General features: G+C 35.9%; 1 protein-coding gene across 2 annotated transcripts in view; it reads left to right on the top strand.

The window, feature by feature from the left end:
- LOC129225712 (SR-related and CTD-associated factor 4-like) overlaps positions 1 to 17,036 on the top strand; it is an 83,878-nt gene that overhangs the window by 53,172 nt on the left and 13,670 nt on the right. For both annotated transcript variants that reach the window (XM_054860200.1, XM_054860199.1), the window contains one exon: positions 16,781 to 16,975. In XM_054860200.1, coding sequence (XP_054716175.1) covers positions 16,781 to 16,975 — 195 coding nt within the window. The remainder of the gene's footprint in view (positions 1 to 16,780; positions 16,976 to 17,036) is intronic.

The following is a 17,036-nucleotide window of genomic DNA, read 5'->3' as shown; positions in this document are numbered from 1 at the left end:
AAGAGTTTAATATTACAATTTACCTCCCCTACTTTGCTTACTACAGTATAAGGACCATCAAATCTAGGTTTAAAAGTGTCAGCCGACTTCATGTATACAATATCATTTTGTTTAAAATTTCGACTGTGAGAAGCAGGCAATTGCCTATTGTTTTGATTGATCTGTTTGAGTTGTAAAGAAGAGTACGCCTCCTCATAGATTAGGCGAAGATCCTGCAGAACATTTTGTATATAATGTGAGGTGTTAAGAAATCGAGGTTGCACGTCATTATCAAAAGTGTCAAAAAACAAGGATAGTTCCCTTCCCAAGTGCAACATGTTAGGAGTGAAACCAGTAGATGAATGAGTTGTCCCATTATATATAGACATGTGAACCATAACAGCAACTTCTAAAGACACATTCTGCTCGAGTAAAGACAGTAAACTAGACTTGATTTGACTATTAATTCTCTCAGAAATCGAATTGGACTGGGGATGAGCACGAGAAGAATGCTGAATTGTAACACCTAAGGCCTTGTTCAGAGAGTGAAATACATCACTGTCAAACTGACGGCCTAAATCTGACAGAAGATACGACATTCTACCATATAGAGAAATGTAATTCAACATGTGCTTAACTATTGTGTTGGCAGTAATATTTTTACAAGGATAAAGGACAACGTGACGAGAAAAATGATCAGTAACCGTCAAAATATATCCATATTGGCGAATTGGACCTACCAGGTCGATTGAACAGAACTCACCAGGTCTCCTCGGAATCCAAATATTTTGCAATGGGGCGGGTTTAATGGAATAGGGCTTCAGTCGAATACAAAAATCACATGATAAAACAAAATTCGACACATCCCGATACATTCCTAACCAAAAATATTTACTAACAACTACCTCATACGTTTTCTTTATTCCGGTGTGAGAAATGTGACAAATTTGCAAAACTTTAGCTTTCAATGTGTCGGGAACAACAATAGTAGGTAAACAAGTTTTGTTGCGAACATGCATTAATAGGTTTGTAGTTGGACAAATGAAAAAATCCTTAAGCTTGTGAGCATGATGCAGATTAGGCTTTTGCAAAAAGGAAACAGCTTCTTTAATGTACGGATCATTAAGTTGCTCACGTAAAAAGGTTTTAATAGATATTTCATTATGTGCATCAGTTTGGGCACACACAAATGAATGAGAGCTTAAATTATGACCAGACTGAGGTTCACATAGGGAAGTAGGGTGCGGTCTCAAATAATTAACCACATTAGTGGATTCAACACAAGGAGTATTAGAGGGTATATCACACTGCATATTGTCAGGGGTGGAAATATCAGTGAAGGGAAGGATCAACTCCTTATCCGCATTGGGTTGAAGAGCTGATTCATGTAAATTGGGGTCAGGGCTCCGAGAACAGAAATCTGCTAAAATATTCTGAGGGCCAGGGATATATGAAAAAGTATAGGAATATTGACCAATTTCTAACAACCAACGAGTAACAACATCGGCTGGCGAGGTTACATTGCTGTAACGCTCTAAGGGCTTACTGTCAGACATGAGAATAAATCTTCTATTAAAGAGGTATGTCTTGAATGCTGTCATTCCTTTATATATAGCATACAACTCGAGTTTAATTGGAGGATAATTACGTTCAGACTTTGACAAAGCTTTACTAAAATAAGACACGGGTTTTAGAATACCATCTCTCTTTTGCATCAATACAGCAGCAATTCCCTGAAGTGAAGCATCTGTATTTAAATAGAAATCATCATTCCAATTTGGAAGAACCACAAAAGGCTGCTTAAAAAAGGTAGACTGGAGATCATCAAAAGCTTTTTGGTGAACATCATTCCATTCAAAAGGTTTATTTTTTGCGGTTAATTGTGTCAAAACATGGGTGCGTTCAGCATACTTGTGAATTAAATGCCTATAAAATCCACATAACCCCAAGAATTTCTTGACCTGTCGCACAGTGCGAGGTGGGGCAAATTTGGTAATTTTGGCAATATTAGAAGTAATAGGTTGAATACAGTTGTGTGATATATGAAATCCCAAATAATCAATTTCGGTCTGGAAAAAAACACATTTAGATGGCGATAAAGTTAGATTATGTTTGGAGAGAACAGAAAAGACAGCCTCGAGCTTAGATACCATCTGGTCAAAGTTTTCGGCACAAACCAAAAAGTCGTCTTGAAATGCATGAATTCCGTGCATTCCTAGCAATTTTAACTCATCAATTAACTGATCCACGGCAGATTGGAAAATGTTGCTACTTACCTTAAGGCCAAAGGGCAAACGGTTATGAGCAAAAGAGCCAAATTCGGTCGAGAAAGTCACAATATCTTGGAGATGATTGGGAAGGAGAATTTGCCAATAGGCCGAATGCAGATCTAAAACGGTATAGTACTTATAGGATGAGACGGCATTGATTAACGTAGAAATTTTGGGAAGTGGGTATGTGGAACTTTCGATGACGGAATTTAATAATCTTAAATCTAATGCCATACGGTACTTAGGTGGTTCATTAGGCCCAGATTTCTTACGTACCATTATCATCGGACTCGCATAGTGGCTCACATTTCTAGAAATAATTCCAGCCTCAATTAATTCATCCAATTCTTCCTGAACCTGTCCTTTTAACGCCTGAGGAATTTCAAAAGGTAAGGCCTTAATTGGATTATTGTTACGCAAAATGACTGAAGGAGTGACAATGTCAGAACACCCTAAAGCTTTGACAGATTTACTAAACACAGAAAAATTTTTCATCAAAATGTTTAATAAAATATCTTGTTGTGAAGTATTTAAGTGATCTAATTTAAAATCTGAAGGACTAAGTTCCTCTTTCCTGATTTTTAATACTTCGTCAGATGCAATAATTTGGTGACAAAATTGGGATTGATTGCTTGAGCATGTAGTTTCATTCAAAGAATCATTTAAAATTTCAAACTGTTCAGTGACATGACCCATTACCATACCTTTATTTAAATGAAGAGGATTGTTACCAATATTTCTGATAATAGAGGAGAAATTATGTTTCTCGACTAAGTGCACAGCGGGATGAATTTCACAAGTTATGTCATTAACGGTAGGAATAAAATAAATTTCAGATGATTTGACCGGTATGTCAGATAACGAAAAATTAGCAATGGCAGTTTCCCCCGGTTGGATAATTAATTTGTTTTTAAGAGCAACAGAAAAAGCCTTGTCACTATGCAGAGAATTAATTTTGGCCAAATGTTGTGAGATGTCAGTTTGAGGCATTAAAGGAGCTTTAAAATTATCAAAAGTGGCACTGCCGGTCTTAGTGTCAATTAACACATTGAAACGGGTTAAAAAATCATAACCTAATATCCCATAAAAAGAGGAAGGTGCAAAATCAGCAACAAAAAATGGGTGCTTAAAGAAATTTTTACCAATTTTAAATGAAACCTCAGCGCACGCAGAAAATGATAAATTAGAATTTACAGTCCTGATTGTGACAGTGCGTGAGAGAAATCTGCATTTTGTCAAAGATTTTATCTGTTCGAAAACAGCTTTTGAAAATAAGCTGACCGAAGATCCTGAATCCAAAAGCATTGGGAATATCTCATGACCAATTGAAATATTAAGTATAGGTAAGTCGCTAACCTTGTTATCAGAATGAACATTAAAAATGGATTCGGATTGTTTGCATTGAGACTCATCAGGCTTTGAAAATTTCGACAAAAATTCCCCAATAGTATCTTTACCAATGGAGCTATTTAAAAAGGTATGTAAATCTGGATATGTATTATGTTTCTTACATTGAACAGATTCAGTCTCCTGTACACTAATATTTTGAGGGACCAGAGATGAGAAATCAGTTACCGAGGCCAAGCCGTCCCTCATGGATGACCCCCTCGCCAGTTTAAATTGTCTCCATTTTGTGTTGGAGTATTAAGTCTTACTTCCGGCGATGAAAATCTGTTTTGCGACAGAAAATGTTGGGGTGGAACAAACTGGTTGGGGAAATTAAAGTTACCTCGTGGCCTAAATGGAATACGAGGGGCAAAAAAATTTTGAGTTTGAGGCCTATTTTGACCTTGATTTGAGAAATTGTTAAGGGGTTGACCCCCATTGTAAATCCGACAATTAATCATTAAGTGGTTTGTTCTACCACAAAATACACAAAAAGTGTTATTAGAATTTTGAGAGACTTTTTGCTGGGGTTTGGGCAAAACAGTTTTCTCATTAACGGAAGAGACGCGAATGTACAAAGGACATTCAACAAGTGGGTGTGGACTTTCCCCACAAAGACGACAATTTGACATTAATTTAGTGACACATGTTGTTAAAGATCGTAAATTTTCGGCCAAGGCATCTATTTGCACTTGAGCACTAGTCATAGCATTTGTCAATTTTGGTTGGCCTGTTACATGTAAACAGTGTAACTTATTAGCCTTGTCGACTAAATCGGTAAACTTTGACGTGTCGACATCAAGTAGTTTGTCCTTGATATTCAATGGTAAAGCCGCCAAAAATTGGTAAGATTTTATTTGGGTGAGGGCAGCACTATCCGTAATAAAAGGATATGCTGAGTGAGCAGCACGTTCAACACGATGTGCTAAACTCTGAATACTCTCATGAGTTTCAAATTTGATATTTTGAAATTCTGAAAGGGACACAGAAGAAGGGGTATGCATTTTGAAAAATGCACGCAATTTGTCACAAGCCTGGTTAAAAGTCATAGACTCCAAGCAACTGGGATTGGTCGCAAAAAAATACAAGGCAGAGCCAGAAAGTTTTGACTTTAAAAACATAAGAGTCGTGGGATCATCCCAACCGTTTAAATTCTGCAAGTCCTTAATTTGTGATATAAAAAATTCAACAGTTTCTGGCTCGCCTGAATATGAGGGAATGGGGAAGTTAAAATTCCTACTCGCCACAGCACCTTGAGGTGACTCATTGGTCATATTCACACCTTGGGGTGGGTCGGTTTGAGTACTATCAGTTGACATGGCAACAAATGTGCCGTCTTTTACTTTAGCACAAAAATCAATGAGCATCTAATATAATTTTCACTTAATTCACACGGTGCAATCATGAGAAACAAAAATTTTTAAATGCAAATATTGTTGAAAGCACATGCACACATGAGAATAAATGCAACTAATAAAATAAAAAAATGACATCAAATTTTTGAACTAAATTAAAAATATAAAATTAATATATCCCCCCATTAACATCACAGAAATACAAAAAGCCATATGAAAAAAACAACAAAAGTGCATATGCATTCAACTTCAGAAAAAAAAAGGCATTCAAGACCTGGTCAAAAACGGCGCCATTTTGTCATGTTGCGCGCGATTAATTTTGTGAAATCATACGAAAACCAAAGAGAAAGCGATTTTAGGCCGTGGAAGTGGAAGCATCGCTGCCGCGCATAACCTCAGACCAACGACTGCCTTGAATGCCCAAGAACAAAAATTTAAAAGAGACTTACCCGGGGGGTGGTGTTTGTTGACGATAGAAAACACAAAATTAATTACCACACATTCTTTATTCTACGTTCTTTCCATGAAGACAGGCACTAGGCATGGTGATCACCAGAACATTTCACTTAGTATAAAAAAAAAAACAAATGCGAGGAATACAGTCTTAAGAGTTCATGAATGGAGCTGGGTTTTGTTGCTAAGTTCGTTAACGATCAAAAAAAGGTAGAGTTCTCGCGGAGGGTGGTAGAATATTTAAATTGAAATGGACGAAGGACGTACAGTTCGCTATGAATATGGTGGGATGTTATCGAGGGATGGCTTTTGATAAAAAAAAAAATGTCCGTTGCAGGCCGATGTACGTTGAGACGAAAATGGTGCAGGCTGTAATCACCATGGTGACAACGTTGAGCTCGTCACACGCTTAAAAAGGAATCAGGATACATTCAAGGTAAATGCGGATCCATGCCGTCACCTCATGGTATGTAGATCATCGAAGAAGTAGTTACATTAAGGGGACGATTCAGGTGCACTCTGCGTGCCGCCATCGGACGCCATCATTCAAACAGGTGATGGATCATCAATGCACTCATCTTCAGCTGCGACGAAGTACGGTCTTGATTAATATATTTCAAACATATATGAAAAAATGAAACGTTCACCTCATGTTGAGGTTATTAACGATTTTGCGGCGAGCAACGGCCGTCCCCAGACGCCGTGCACCGATGCTTCATTATCGCCATCGTAGAACAAAAACCGGAGCCGCAGAAAATGCGACCGAGCGGACAGAGAGCAGCAAGTAGAGTGAAGTGGGGTGGAAAAATGAATCGGCAAATGAGCGATCAGATCAGGGTACGCGGTGATGCGCGGGAACCAATGAGTGCGTTTGGCGCCCAAACAACGAAGGGAAGGGGACGCTACGCCATTTTAATGGCCGACAAGAAGATGCAAAAAATCGGATCGACGCTTGAAAAATTGACAAAAAGCTAAACGACGGGAAAAGTGAATAAGTCATATTTTGATATCGTAAAGTGTGCGAAATTTAACGGGGGAACGCGGGGAAAACGTGGAATGCACAAGAAAATAAAAAAACAACAAAATGGGGGAAGAAAACGATTAAAATGACCGAAAACATGGGAAAAATGTAAATGGGTAAAAAATGTGATATGCATTATCACAATATTCAAGAAAACAATAATATCTTGTAGGTATATATAGTGAAATATCCGGGTGTCCTAAAAACAGGACGACTAATATGGATTTTTTTTTCTACTGATTCACATTCCTACAAAAAAAAAAAATCATGAAACAAGCTGCATTTATGCAATAACAAAACAAGGTCAAGTGGTTGGAGTTTTAAGTTTAAAGGGTTGCTGTTTGATTGACAGGAGGGCCCCCCCCCCTCCCCGCAGGAATTCTTCTGCATATACAAGGCATGTAAAGATTGGCATTTCTCAAAAATAGTCTATTGTATATGTACGCCAGTTCTCTTTAGAGAATTCATTCTGAATCTTAAGATTCCTTTTAGAGTATCATTTGCCGTTTGGTATGCTTTATAATGATTCTTACACAATTTGCAAAATAATGACTAAGTTTCTATACGCTAAATTTCTATAAATTAATGATTAAAAAGAATTCTCTCAGATGAGGAAGCTATTGAGTAGGTTCAGGTGGGATAAAATAGCCTACTTTTGGATTTTGACTCTAATATTTTTTGTCAACATATTTTTTTTTTTTTTTATGTATGTATACATTACATACGTTTTGAGTAGAATTAAATGATTTTCACACATAATTTGATACAAATTTATTTTTGAGAGGAGTGTTTATGACTATATGTTTTCTATACCCATTTTACCCTATGCAGGTGAAAATGGGTAGCCTATGGGGTAAAATGGGTATTGAAGTCTTAAGAAGTGATTTTAAAAAACCCATACTATTTGTTCATTGCAGTGTGATAACATAGACTTAGGAGTCAGTTAACAAAATTTAACTATTTAATTTTTAAAAAATAGTGCAAACAGTAAATTTGACAAAATATTAGTTTCTTTCAATGCATGATATCCATACTTGTCATTCTTTAAAAAAAGTAATGGCCTCTATTGTTAAATTGTGGCTCATTAAATTTTTTTATTATTTGATGTTTTTCAATGAAATCCATGTCGTCTATATCAGGAAAAATAAAAAAAAATCCCCCATCTCGGATTTTTTAAAAATATTTCATTTCATAATATTTCCCTCAACAGCGATACATTTGCCAATAAATTCTTGCTTCCTTTTTTCCTCTAAGTGTAATATTTAAACCCAGGCACCTATGGTTAAACTTTGCTTCATAAGCATATTTTAGCAGTTTCTATTCCAGATACTTCCTCTAATCTTTCTTTTTCCACTATTTTTTTTATTTTCTTGTTTTTTAATTCATTATTTTTTTCACTTTCAACTCTTAGCCTTTCTAAAACAACATCTTTGTCAATACTTCCTGTATTTGCCAGCATACATTTAAGTTTTAAATAACTCATGCAGGTAGTTGTCAAATCTGAAGCTCTTGTTGAAATTGCAGACAATATTGCACTTTTCAAATGTTTATAAGGTGATGAAATCGTTCTTTGTGACGTATATTTTTCGGATTGAAACGAGGATGTGTTCTGAGAATTTAAAGGTACATTAGAGAAATTGGTAGCATCTGATTGCTATCAAATACAAATGTGACGACCAGCAACAGGCTGGGCCCAGCATATTCTGAGGAAATTGTTATTTTGTGCGCAAGTGCACACAAACTCTAGAATATGTATACCGCTGGAATCTTATTATTTATTATGATGGAGCGAAGTTTATTTTATAAAGTCATGGCATTGCATACTTTTATGTTTCAATCATTTGAAATTAACCACAAATGAATTAATATTCATTTAAAGGAAAATATGCAGTATCTTTTAAAACAACTTGTGGGAATGATAAGCCTAAATATATACCCATTTTACCCCATTTTCAAAATATGAGATTAAAAATAGAAAATATTTTTTCTTTCTTCCCTGTAAGTTGAAGCAGCAACAAAAATGTCCAACTAAAGATGTTATGACACAGTAATAAAAATTTCTCAAAAATCAGGAGCTGGAGATAGAAGTTTAAGCAGACAACATGTAGCTTGAATTTATCTACTTCAATTTAAAGTGTTACCTCTCATTAAAAAATAATCTATTGAAAAAATATACTTTGTGAAATAGAATTCAGAACAGCCAAGTATAATGTCCCACTCAAAAAAAAGGCAAATTTAATTTAAAATAATTTGTTTTTAAAACCATATATTTTGACTACCCATTTTACCCCCTACCCATTTTACCCCACCTGACCCTACAAGGATTATTTCATCATTTATTATTATCATTCCTCCTGAACCTGATTTAGTTAGTGACAAAATAAATAGATGACTCTCTAACAAAATGTCTTGCACCAACATGAAGTGACAAATTTTCTGTACAAGATGCTGCTGGAAGTGTAGAAATTTTTACTAAGAACAAATGTGATAAGTCTAGTTTTGAAATGAAGGATGCCAAGTGGAAGACATATAAACCAAAATGTATCTGCACGCAAAGTAGATTCCTTTGCAAGTACACTAAAGCAGGGCTTCGCAACCGGTGTGCCGCGGCACACTGGTGCGCCGCGACAAGGAACCCGGTGTGCCGCGGTATTTTCGTAGTTATATAAAAGGGAAGAGCCTTGACGTATTTCATTTTAAAGTTACGACCGAATAATGTTTGTATCGTTCTGTAACTTCTCAACTCCCCCTTTCGATCATGTGCAATAAGACATACCCGAGAAGGGGAGAGAGGCGGGTGCCCCATTTCTTTTAAACTTCTTGTGATCCTATTACTTTCAGTTTTTGAAAAATGATTTAAATTTCCACGAAATCGACTAATTATACAGAATTTTTCTAAATCTTTCGCAAACGGGAGTATCGTTCCCTCCCCCAGGAATTTTAGCCCCAGCTTTAGCTTTGGTTTTCCTCTTTTCGAGTTCCGATTCTAATTTCCTTTTGTCGTAGTTCCTCAAAGCTCGGTTTTGACACTTAGTAAAATAGAAATTAAAACCATACACTGTTTCCTCCATCTTGAAACTCTCATGGCAAAACTTACCAGATGAGCTGAAGTCAGCTTTGGCTGTAGTCGTGAAAATCGTGAATTAGATAAAAATCGAGGTCGCGTAATTCTCGCTTTTTCTCCATACTTTGTGAAGGAATGGGGGCAGATCAACTTCTTCATGTAGAGATTTGATGGCTTTCAAGTGGTGAGGTACTATCAAGAATTTTTGAATTGAGGGAAGAGGTACGACAGTTTTTGATTTTAAAAAATGAAATGCAGTACGCCAGTTTGTTGCAAGACAAATATTGGCTGTCAAAACTAGCGTACATGGCTGACATTTTTGAAAACCTTAAAAAATTGAATCGGAAAATGCTAAGACAAGGAGAGAATTGGGGTTACATGTATGGACAAGTCTTACGGGTTCAAATCAAAAATTCAGCTGTGGAGCGAAGAAGTTGTTCGTGGCTCATTGGACATGTTCAAACGGACCGTCAACATGGTATGTGAAGAAAATGGCATGGAAGAAAAGCTGCTGAATGTGGTGGCAGAATATTTAGTCATACTTCAGGACAAGTTTATGCACTATTTCAAGAATATTAACATGGAACAGTATGACTGGATTCGTGATCCATTCTCTTTATCTGCGGAGGCATCAGTTAAAGACCTTTCTCCGAAGGCCCGAGAAGAATTTATGGACCTCAAGAGCGACCGTACTCTTAAACTTAAGTTGAGCGAAGTGCCTCTGGACGAATTTTGGTTGCTGGTTAAAAATGAATATCCCAATATCTCTTGTCTTGCTATTGATGTGCTGCTACCATTTTCAACTACATATATTTGCGAACACAGCCTCTCAGCCCTCGCACTTATTAAAAAAACAGTAAGAGATCATCTCTAAAGAGTCTGGATCGAGAATTTCGTAAGCTCTTTCCAGCATAGAGCCGAACATCAAACGTCAAAAATTAGTGTCAAACGGAAGTTAGGTGCTTGGTTTTAATTTCTTGCTTGCTTCTTTCTTAAAACATTATTTGATAAATCGTTTAACTGCAGTGTGCACTTTAATGACATGTTTTATAGAAATTCTTTGAAACATATGAAGCATAATTTTCTGTAAATAGCTATAGTTTTGTTGTTCATTATCAACCTCAATACATTCGAAATATTTCTGCTTTCTAAATAAATTTAAATACACTACGTTTGTTATAATTGTTTTATTCATATGAAAAAAGTCCACCTCCCCTCATTCCCCGCCTTTTTACCAGTGAATGATAAAAACATTTCTATATCACCATTGCGAAATTAAGTTCAGTGTGCCCCGTTGATCTAGAAATTTCTTAAGTGCACCGCAAAGTAAAAAAGGTTGAGAAGCACTGCACTAAAGTATAACTGACATTATCGCAGGTAAAAGTCCTATTGAACATTTTTATGTGATAGCTGAAGACATGATATCCCATACCATTCGAGAGACAAACCATTATACTTCCCAAAAGAATGATCATTCTTTTAGTATCTTTGAGAATTGAGAGTGAATTATAGCTGTTCCTAGGTTCATTACACACTAGTTAATTCAAAATTTTAAAGTACTGAGTAGTAGATGTTTCACGATTTCCTTGATACTTGACTCGAATACTTCTCTTTCGACTTTATGGAACAGAGAAAATACTGTGTCAAATATTACAGCCTGCTGAATGAGATATGTGTTTGCAGTTTCCATGCCATGTAAAGCATTTGAAAAAGTAAGTTTCAATGGGAGTTTCATTATTGCTTTCTGCATCAGAATCGCTATTCATTGGTTCCCTCCTTGCCCGTTAAAAATGGCTGATTCCAAGAAAAGTCTTTCTGTTTCGGACAAGTTAGATGTATCATTTGGAAAACAATCCAATATTTCCTAACTCAAATTAACAAAAAAGGCTCTTAAAATGATTTATTTATTTGGAGTTTATTATTCAGTTAATAGGTTTTTTGCCTTCATTTTTGTCGGAAGGGAAAAGAAAAATTCACTAAATCACGAAATTCAATAAACCGGGGTCCGACAATAACACTTCACCGCACATCAGTCGTCAAACCTTTCTATGTAAGCGCCATAATGTACTCAGATGCAGTGCTGTTTCAATTAGGACAGAACACACAATTGTCTGCTTTTCTATCATGTAAAGGGCACCTACCAATGCACACAACATTTGCTTTCTTTATGTCCCTCTTTAAAAATGGTACATTCAAATTTCAACCACTTTGGCTTTTAAAATGTTTGGTACCCTTTTATTAAATGCCTCATATAAACATGTTTCCATTTTTGCTTTTGATTTAACAGGGTTCATATGCATATCTGCCAATTTGTACGGTTTGGGTACTAATTGTACGGTTGTAAGGTTCTGTACTAAGATTGTACGGTTTTGCGTAAAATTTCCCCCAAAACCTCAAACTGCTTTCGTTCAAAATCCCCGAAAAATCGAACGCGCTCAATGCCCATCGTATCTACAATTGACCGGAGCCACCGCACAATCCTTTTACGCATGGTGATCACTGATCATCCAAACCCTAACCTTTACGCGAAGAAGAAATGCGAATTCCAACACCATCCAACACTTTTCTCCTTGCCTCTACGCATGCGCTATTTGTTCATAAGCGAGGGAAGTGGTGAAGCCCACCTCCATGCGTCGATCGTGCTTTCTAGCAACTCGCTGAGCATCGACTCCTGCCGGCTAGAAAGACGTGCGGCAATAGAGTAATAGGCGTTGCTCGCCTTGTGTGAATTTATTTTTGCTTTTTGCTTCATTAACAGTGTTCCTTCTAACTTTCTGAATTGAATGCATGCTGAAGTTGCGGATATTGACAAAATTTCGCAGTTTTTCATGGATGTGCATTATTTTTTTAGATAAATTCCCAGCTATTAGTTTCAAAAATTCTAACAAAACTGAAGATGAGGCCAAAGATCAACTCCAAGCAGAATTTTGTGCTCTACAAATTGATGACTTACCTTTTGAGGTAATAAATAAAGAAGCAGTTGGTTAAAAGTGGTTTGTTTTGGGAAAACTTAAAGCAGCAGATGGATCACTTAAATATAGTAGAATAGCTAGATTGATGATGTGCATCTTAACAATACGACACAGTAACTGAATGTGAAAGATTATTTATTCAGCTGTGTTCGGAAAACAAGAGCTGAAACCCGAACTTCTTTATCAAACGAGAACTTAGAAAATGTTTTAATAGCCAAAAACATGTAGAAACAATACTGCTATCAACAGAATTTTAATAAGGAGGTTTTGGCTAAGGCTAAATCTGCTACGTAGAAACATTTAAAAAGTAAGGAGGCAAAATAATTTTTTTTTTTTTTTTTAATTTGCAATATGAGTTGGACCAAAATTAGGTACTACAGTACCTCAGCAAGATATTGTAATTTTTTGGACATTTCTATTTTTAGTTTTCAATGGGCATCTATGTTTTCTAGTACAGTTATGTGTCTTGTAATGTAAATAAAATTACTTCATTAAAAATGTAAAGGAAATTGGAGTGCTATTGTAATTGAATCGTAAGGTTTTGTACGGGAGATTGTAAGGTTTTCCTAGTAGACATATAGTCCAGTCAATAGATACATTTTACCTTGCAAAAAATGGGGTCAAAGATTTTATTTTTTTAATTTGTACATATTGGTGCCGACATGGAAAAACCAAGTTATCCAACACGAAAGACCCCGGGAGAATTTTTGGGGGCCGAAAAAACCACAAAAATTTATGACTTTTTTTGTTTTTTCCAAAATATCTCCGAAATGGTTCAACTTAGAAAAAAGTTTTAAATGTAAGGTTTAAAGAACATAAAATTTCCTACAACTTTTGTATTTACAACTTTTTTGTAGCACAAATAACAAGCTTGCTATAGCTCTTTGAAAATAGGCAGTTTTCCTCCACTCCGAAAAAAAAAAGTTTTCACACCAAAAGCAAGGCGTCATAATTATTAGAACTTGAATAGAAACTTTAGTTTCAGAGAGTTTATCGACAGTTAGAGTAGTTTGAGTTTCTTGCTCCACCCCCCCCCCCCCCTCACCGCTAGACACAGAGTAGCATTTCTGGCTGACAGATTAGTTCCCACTAGACTCCAAAAACAAACGATGTATTATGAAACTGAAATACATATATACACATTCATTTAAAGCACATACGACAATGCAATAATTAAAAAAAAAACCTTCCCCACTGCTCACGAACTAACTTTTCTGATCTGACAGAGGTAGTCTTCATCAGACTCCAATAATAGATGATAAATTGCTATTTATAACTGGATTACACAATATATACATTCATTTGAGGGATGTAATTCGTACATACTAGTCTAATTATTGCAAATAAAGATGCGATTTTTAAGTATTAATGTGAAGGAAAGAATATTAGGCAGCTAATAAACAAACAATCAACACAGTCATGCATCCTATGCTCTGATACAATAATAATAATAAACCCTCCCCCACCGCTCACGAACTAATATTTCTAGTCTGACAGAGGTAGTCTTCAGTCAGACTCCAATAACATATGATTTATATTGCAGTTTGTAATTGAATCACAAAATCTTCTCATTCATTTAAAGCACTTAATTCGTACCATCTATTCTATTACAAGCGAAAATGCAATATTCGAATATAAATGTGAATGAATAAATATTAGGGTGATAATAAGCAAACAATAGATATAATAATGCGTAAATAAAGGTACAATAGTAATACGTAATGAACACTTTGAAAAAATTCTGCAGAAACTGACTTTTTGAGGCATGAAAAACCCAAAAGAATTACCTTTCAAAATGAAAATCAAGATGTAGAAGCTTAATACAGATTAATTACCGACAGAATAATACAGATCTAAATTACAGAGAGATTCTTTCGACCTTAAAGCAAATAGAAGAAAGGACAACAGAATACGCTGTGTATCTTCTTCGAAGCCGTTTTGAAGGTCCAAGTTCTCCCGGTTCAGAATCTGTAGGGGGTAGAAAGAAGCTGTGGTCCTTTAATTGTTCATCTCCTTGTTGCAGTAATTCCAAAAGCTCTTGGAACAAATCATCTTCTTCAGCAGTCTCATCCAAAGATGAAATTTCTGCAATATTTTCACAATTTGTGCCACTGCAGTGTTTGCACGTACTGGAGCATTTTAAACCTGCCTTGTGACAAGAACAGGCTCCAGTACAATTTTTCTTGCAGGTACAAGGCACAATCTTCAAAAGATTCTGAGTAACTGAATCTCTTTTCGTGTCAACATGCATTAGACCTTGCTTTCTGCGTTCCCAACCCCATTTCTCTGGTTCAATTATGTTGCCCAACCAACTTTGAATTTGTTGGTAGAACCATTATGAGTGATAACGTCCAGCATCCTCCCCCCCCCCCTCCCCGCACATTAGAGGTAGCCCTGCAAGATTTATCTTCGCCCTGTATACTAGTTTCATAAAAAGATTAAATTGCAAAGTATCCAAAGATAGGTTCAAATACTTTGCGTCACCTGTGTATAATATTTGCAAAATGTTTTCTCCGGCTGCAGCTAAGGCATCACGATGACAGATTGGGTCCCTAAATTCTTCAATAGCTTCCTTAATTTCAGGAGTTTTTTTTTCTTTTTTGACTATTTTGTACAACTTAATTTTGCCTTGGCCAAAGATTGCCGAAGTCGTATCATACCCACTAAACGCATGGATGAAAAGAATATTGCTGGGGTCAAAAAGATTTAGTGGGGAAAAAAACAAATCACAAGTACTCCCTCTTCCAGGTTTTAAAAGGAACAAGTTGCTGAAAGGCTGTCCTAAAGCTGTCATCAGCACCAACAGATCTATATCCTCTAGCCCACTATAACAAACTTTTCAATTTATTTTGCCTTTGAAAGAGCAGTAAGTAAGTCGGCATCATCTTGAGTCTGCCTGACTTCAATGCCACACTCTTCGAAATATGTCTCAAGAAGTTGAATAAGACGATTCTTGTTGTTATAATTTGTCAGAAATCTTTCTTGAGGAATTTAGTTGACATGTTAGGTTCAACTTCAAGGGAAGAGATTGATTGCTCATTGATATAGCATTTTTGACAGGCAGTGTGAATTGTCACTTCTTTTAAGAACTTCAAAAAAACGCTGATGTTCTTCATTTTGCCGTTTTGCGCTGCATCTTTGAAGATTTTATATTCCCTTTTCCTTCACAATCTTTATTTCGCATTCACGCAAACTGATTTTGCAAATAATAATAATAATAATAATAATAATAATAATAATAATAATAAAACACCTTGGTCGGGCGTATTCAGTTCTAGGGAAAAAAATTGTAATACAGAACACACAAATTGATAAAACATATCTGGCTCAAACGCTGAAGTGACCAACATAAGTAGCCATTGAGTCGCTTCATCTCATATGGAGAAAAAAAAGGGGGGATGGAATGGGGGTGTTTTGTTTAAGTTAAAGGGAACGGAGGCATTTACCCTCAGTTGTGAAAGATAAATGATTTCCAAGGTCAGACAGCCGGCGTTTCTCCTTTTTTCCTCCGTTATCCGATGCGCTTTCACGCACTTCGCTGAGGGGGTTCAGAAAAAGTGTGACTTTCAAGAAGCTGTAACTCGCTTGCTTTTCATGCTACAAAAATGTTGTAATGACAAAAGTTGAAGGAAATTTAATCCTCTTTAACATTTGCATTGGAAGTTTTTTGTAATTTTAACCATTTTTGAGATATTTTGAAAATATTACAAAAAGTCACAATTTTTGGGGGGTTTTCGGCCCCCAAAACTTCTCCCGAGGTCTTTCGTGTTGGATAACTTGGTTTTTTCATATTGGCACTAGTATACACAAATTTAAAAAATAAAATCTTTGACCCCATTTTTTGTGAGGCAAGCCCGTTTTTTTCTACCTATTGACTGGACTAATATTGGCAAGTATGCGTATGAGGCAGTGAGAAGCAAAGAGATGTAAGTGGCAAAATTAAAACTTTGGAGATCTAACTAAAACTAGTTCTCTACAAATGAGCAAAAAATGGAGATACTGCTTTCTTAGGTTAGGACAGCAGTATTATTCCTTTTGCTTCAGAAACCCTGTTTCAATGATGCATCATCTTCCTTTTTATCATGTTCTTCTCAATTGAAACCATTAGCCATTTAGCATGATTTTGGAGTTACCTGAAGATAAAAAAAAACTATAATTATGAAATACTATCATTATTTGGAGTAATTTTAAAAGTTAAAAATTTGTAGTTTGTTGTTATAATTGACTTTTATTTAGCATGCAATTTTATGTGTTTTGAAACTTCATAACATTCATTTTAGCTTTGAAGAAAACTCCAAGTGAGGAAAAGCAAAGTGTTAACCTAAGTAAGGTGAATAATGAAACATCAAAACCATTTAATGAGATGACAACTGCGCCAAACATGGTACCACCTCCCGTCATTCCACCTACATCAGTTGCTTTGCCAATGGTTATGCCTCATCTGATGCAACCTCAATTTGGGTTGCATTTGCCAGGTAATTTATTTTTTTATTATGTTATCATTTGGTTTATTTATTTATTTATTTTTTCTAGTGC

This window comes from Uloborus diversus, chromosome 7 (assembly GCF_026930045.1).
Source record: "Uloborus diversus isolate 005 chromosome 7, Udiv.v.3.1, whole genome shotgun sequence".
NCBI classification, from domain to species: domain Eukaryota; kingdom Metazoa; phylum Arthropoda; class Arachnida; order Araneae; family Uloboridae; genus Uloborus; species Uloborus diversus.
Note: the sequence above shows the minus strand (reverse complement) of the source record. Positions and strands in the feature narration are given on the sequence as shown.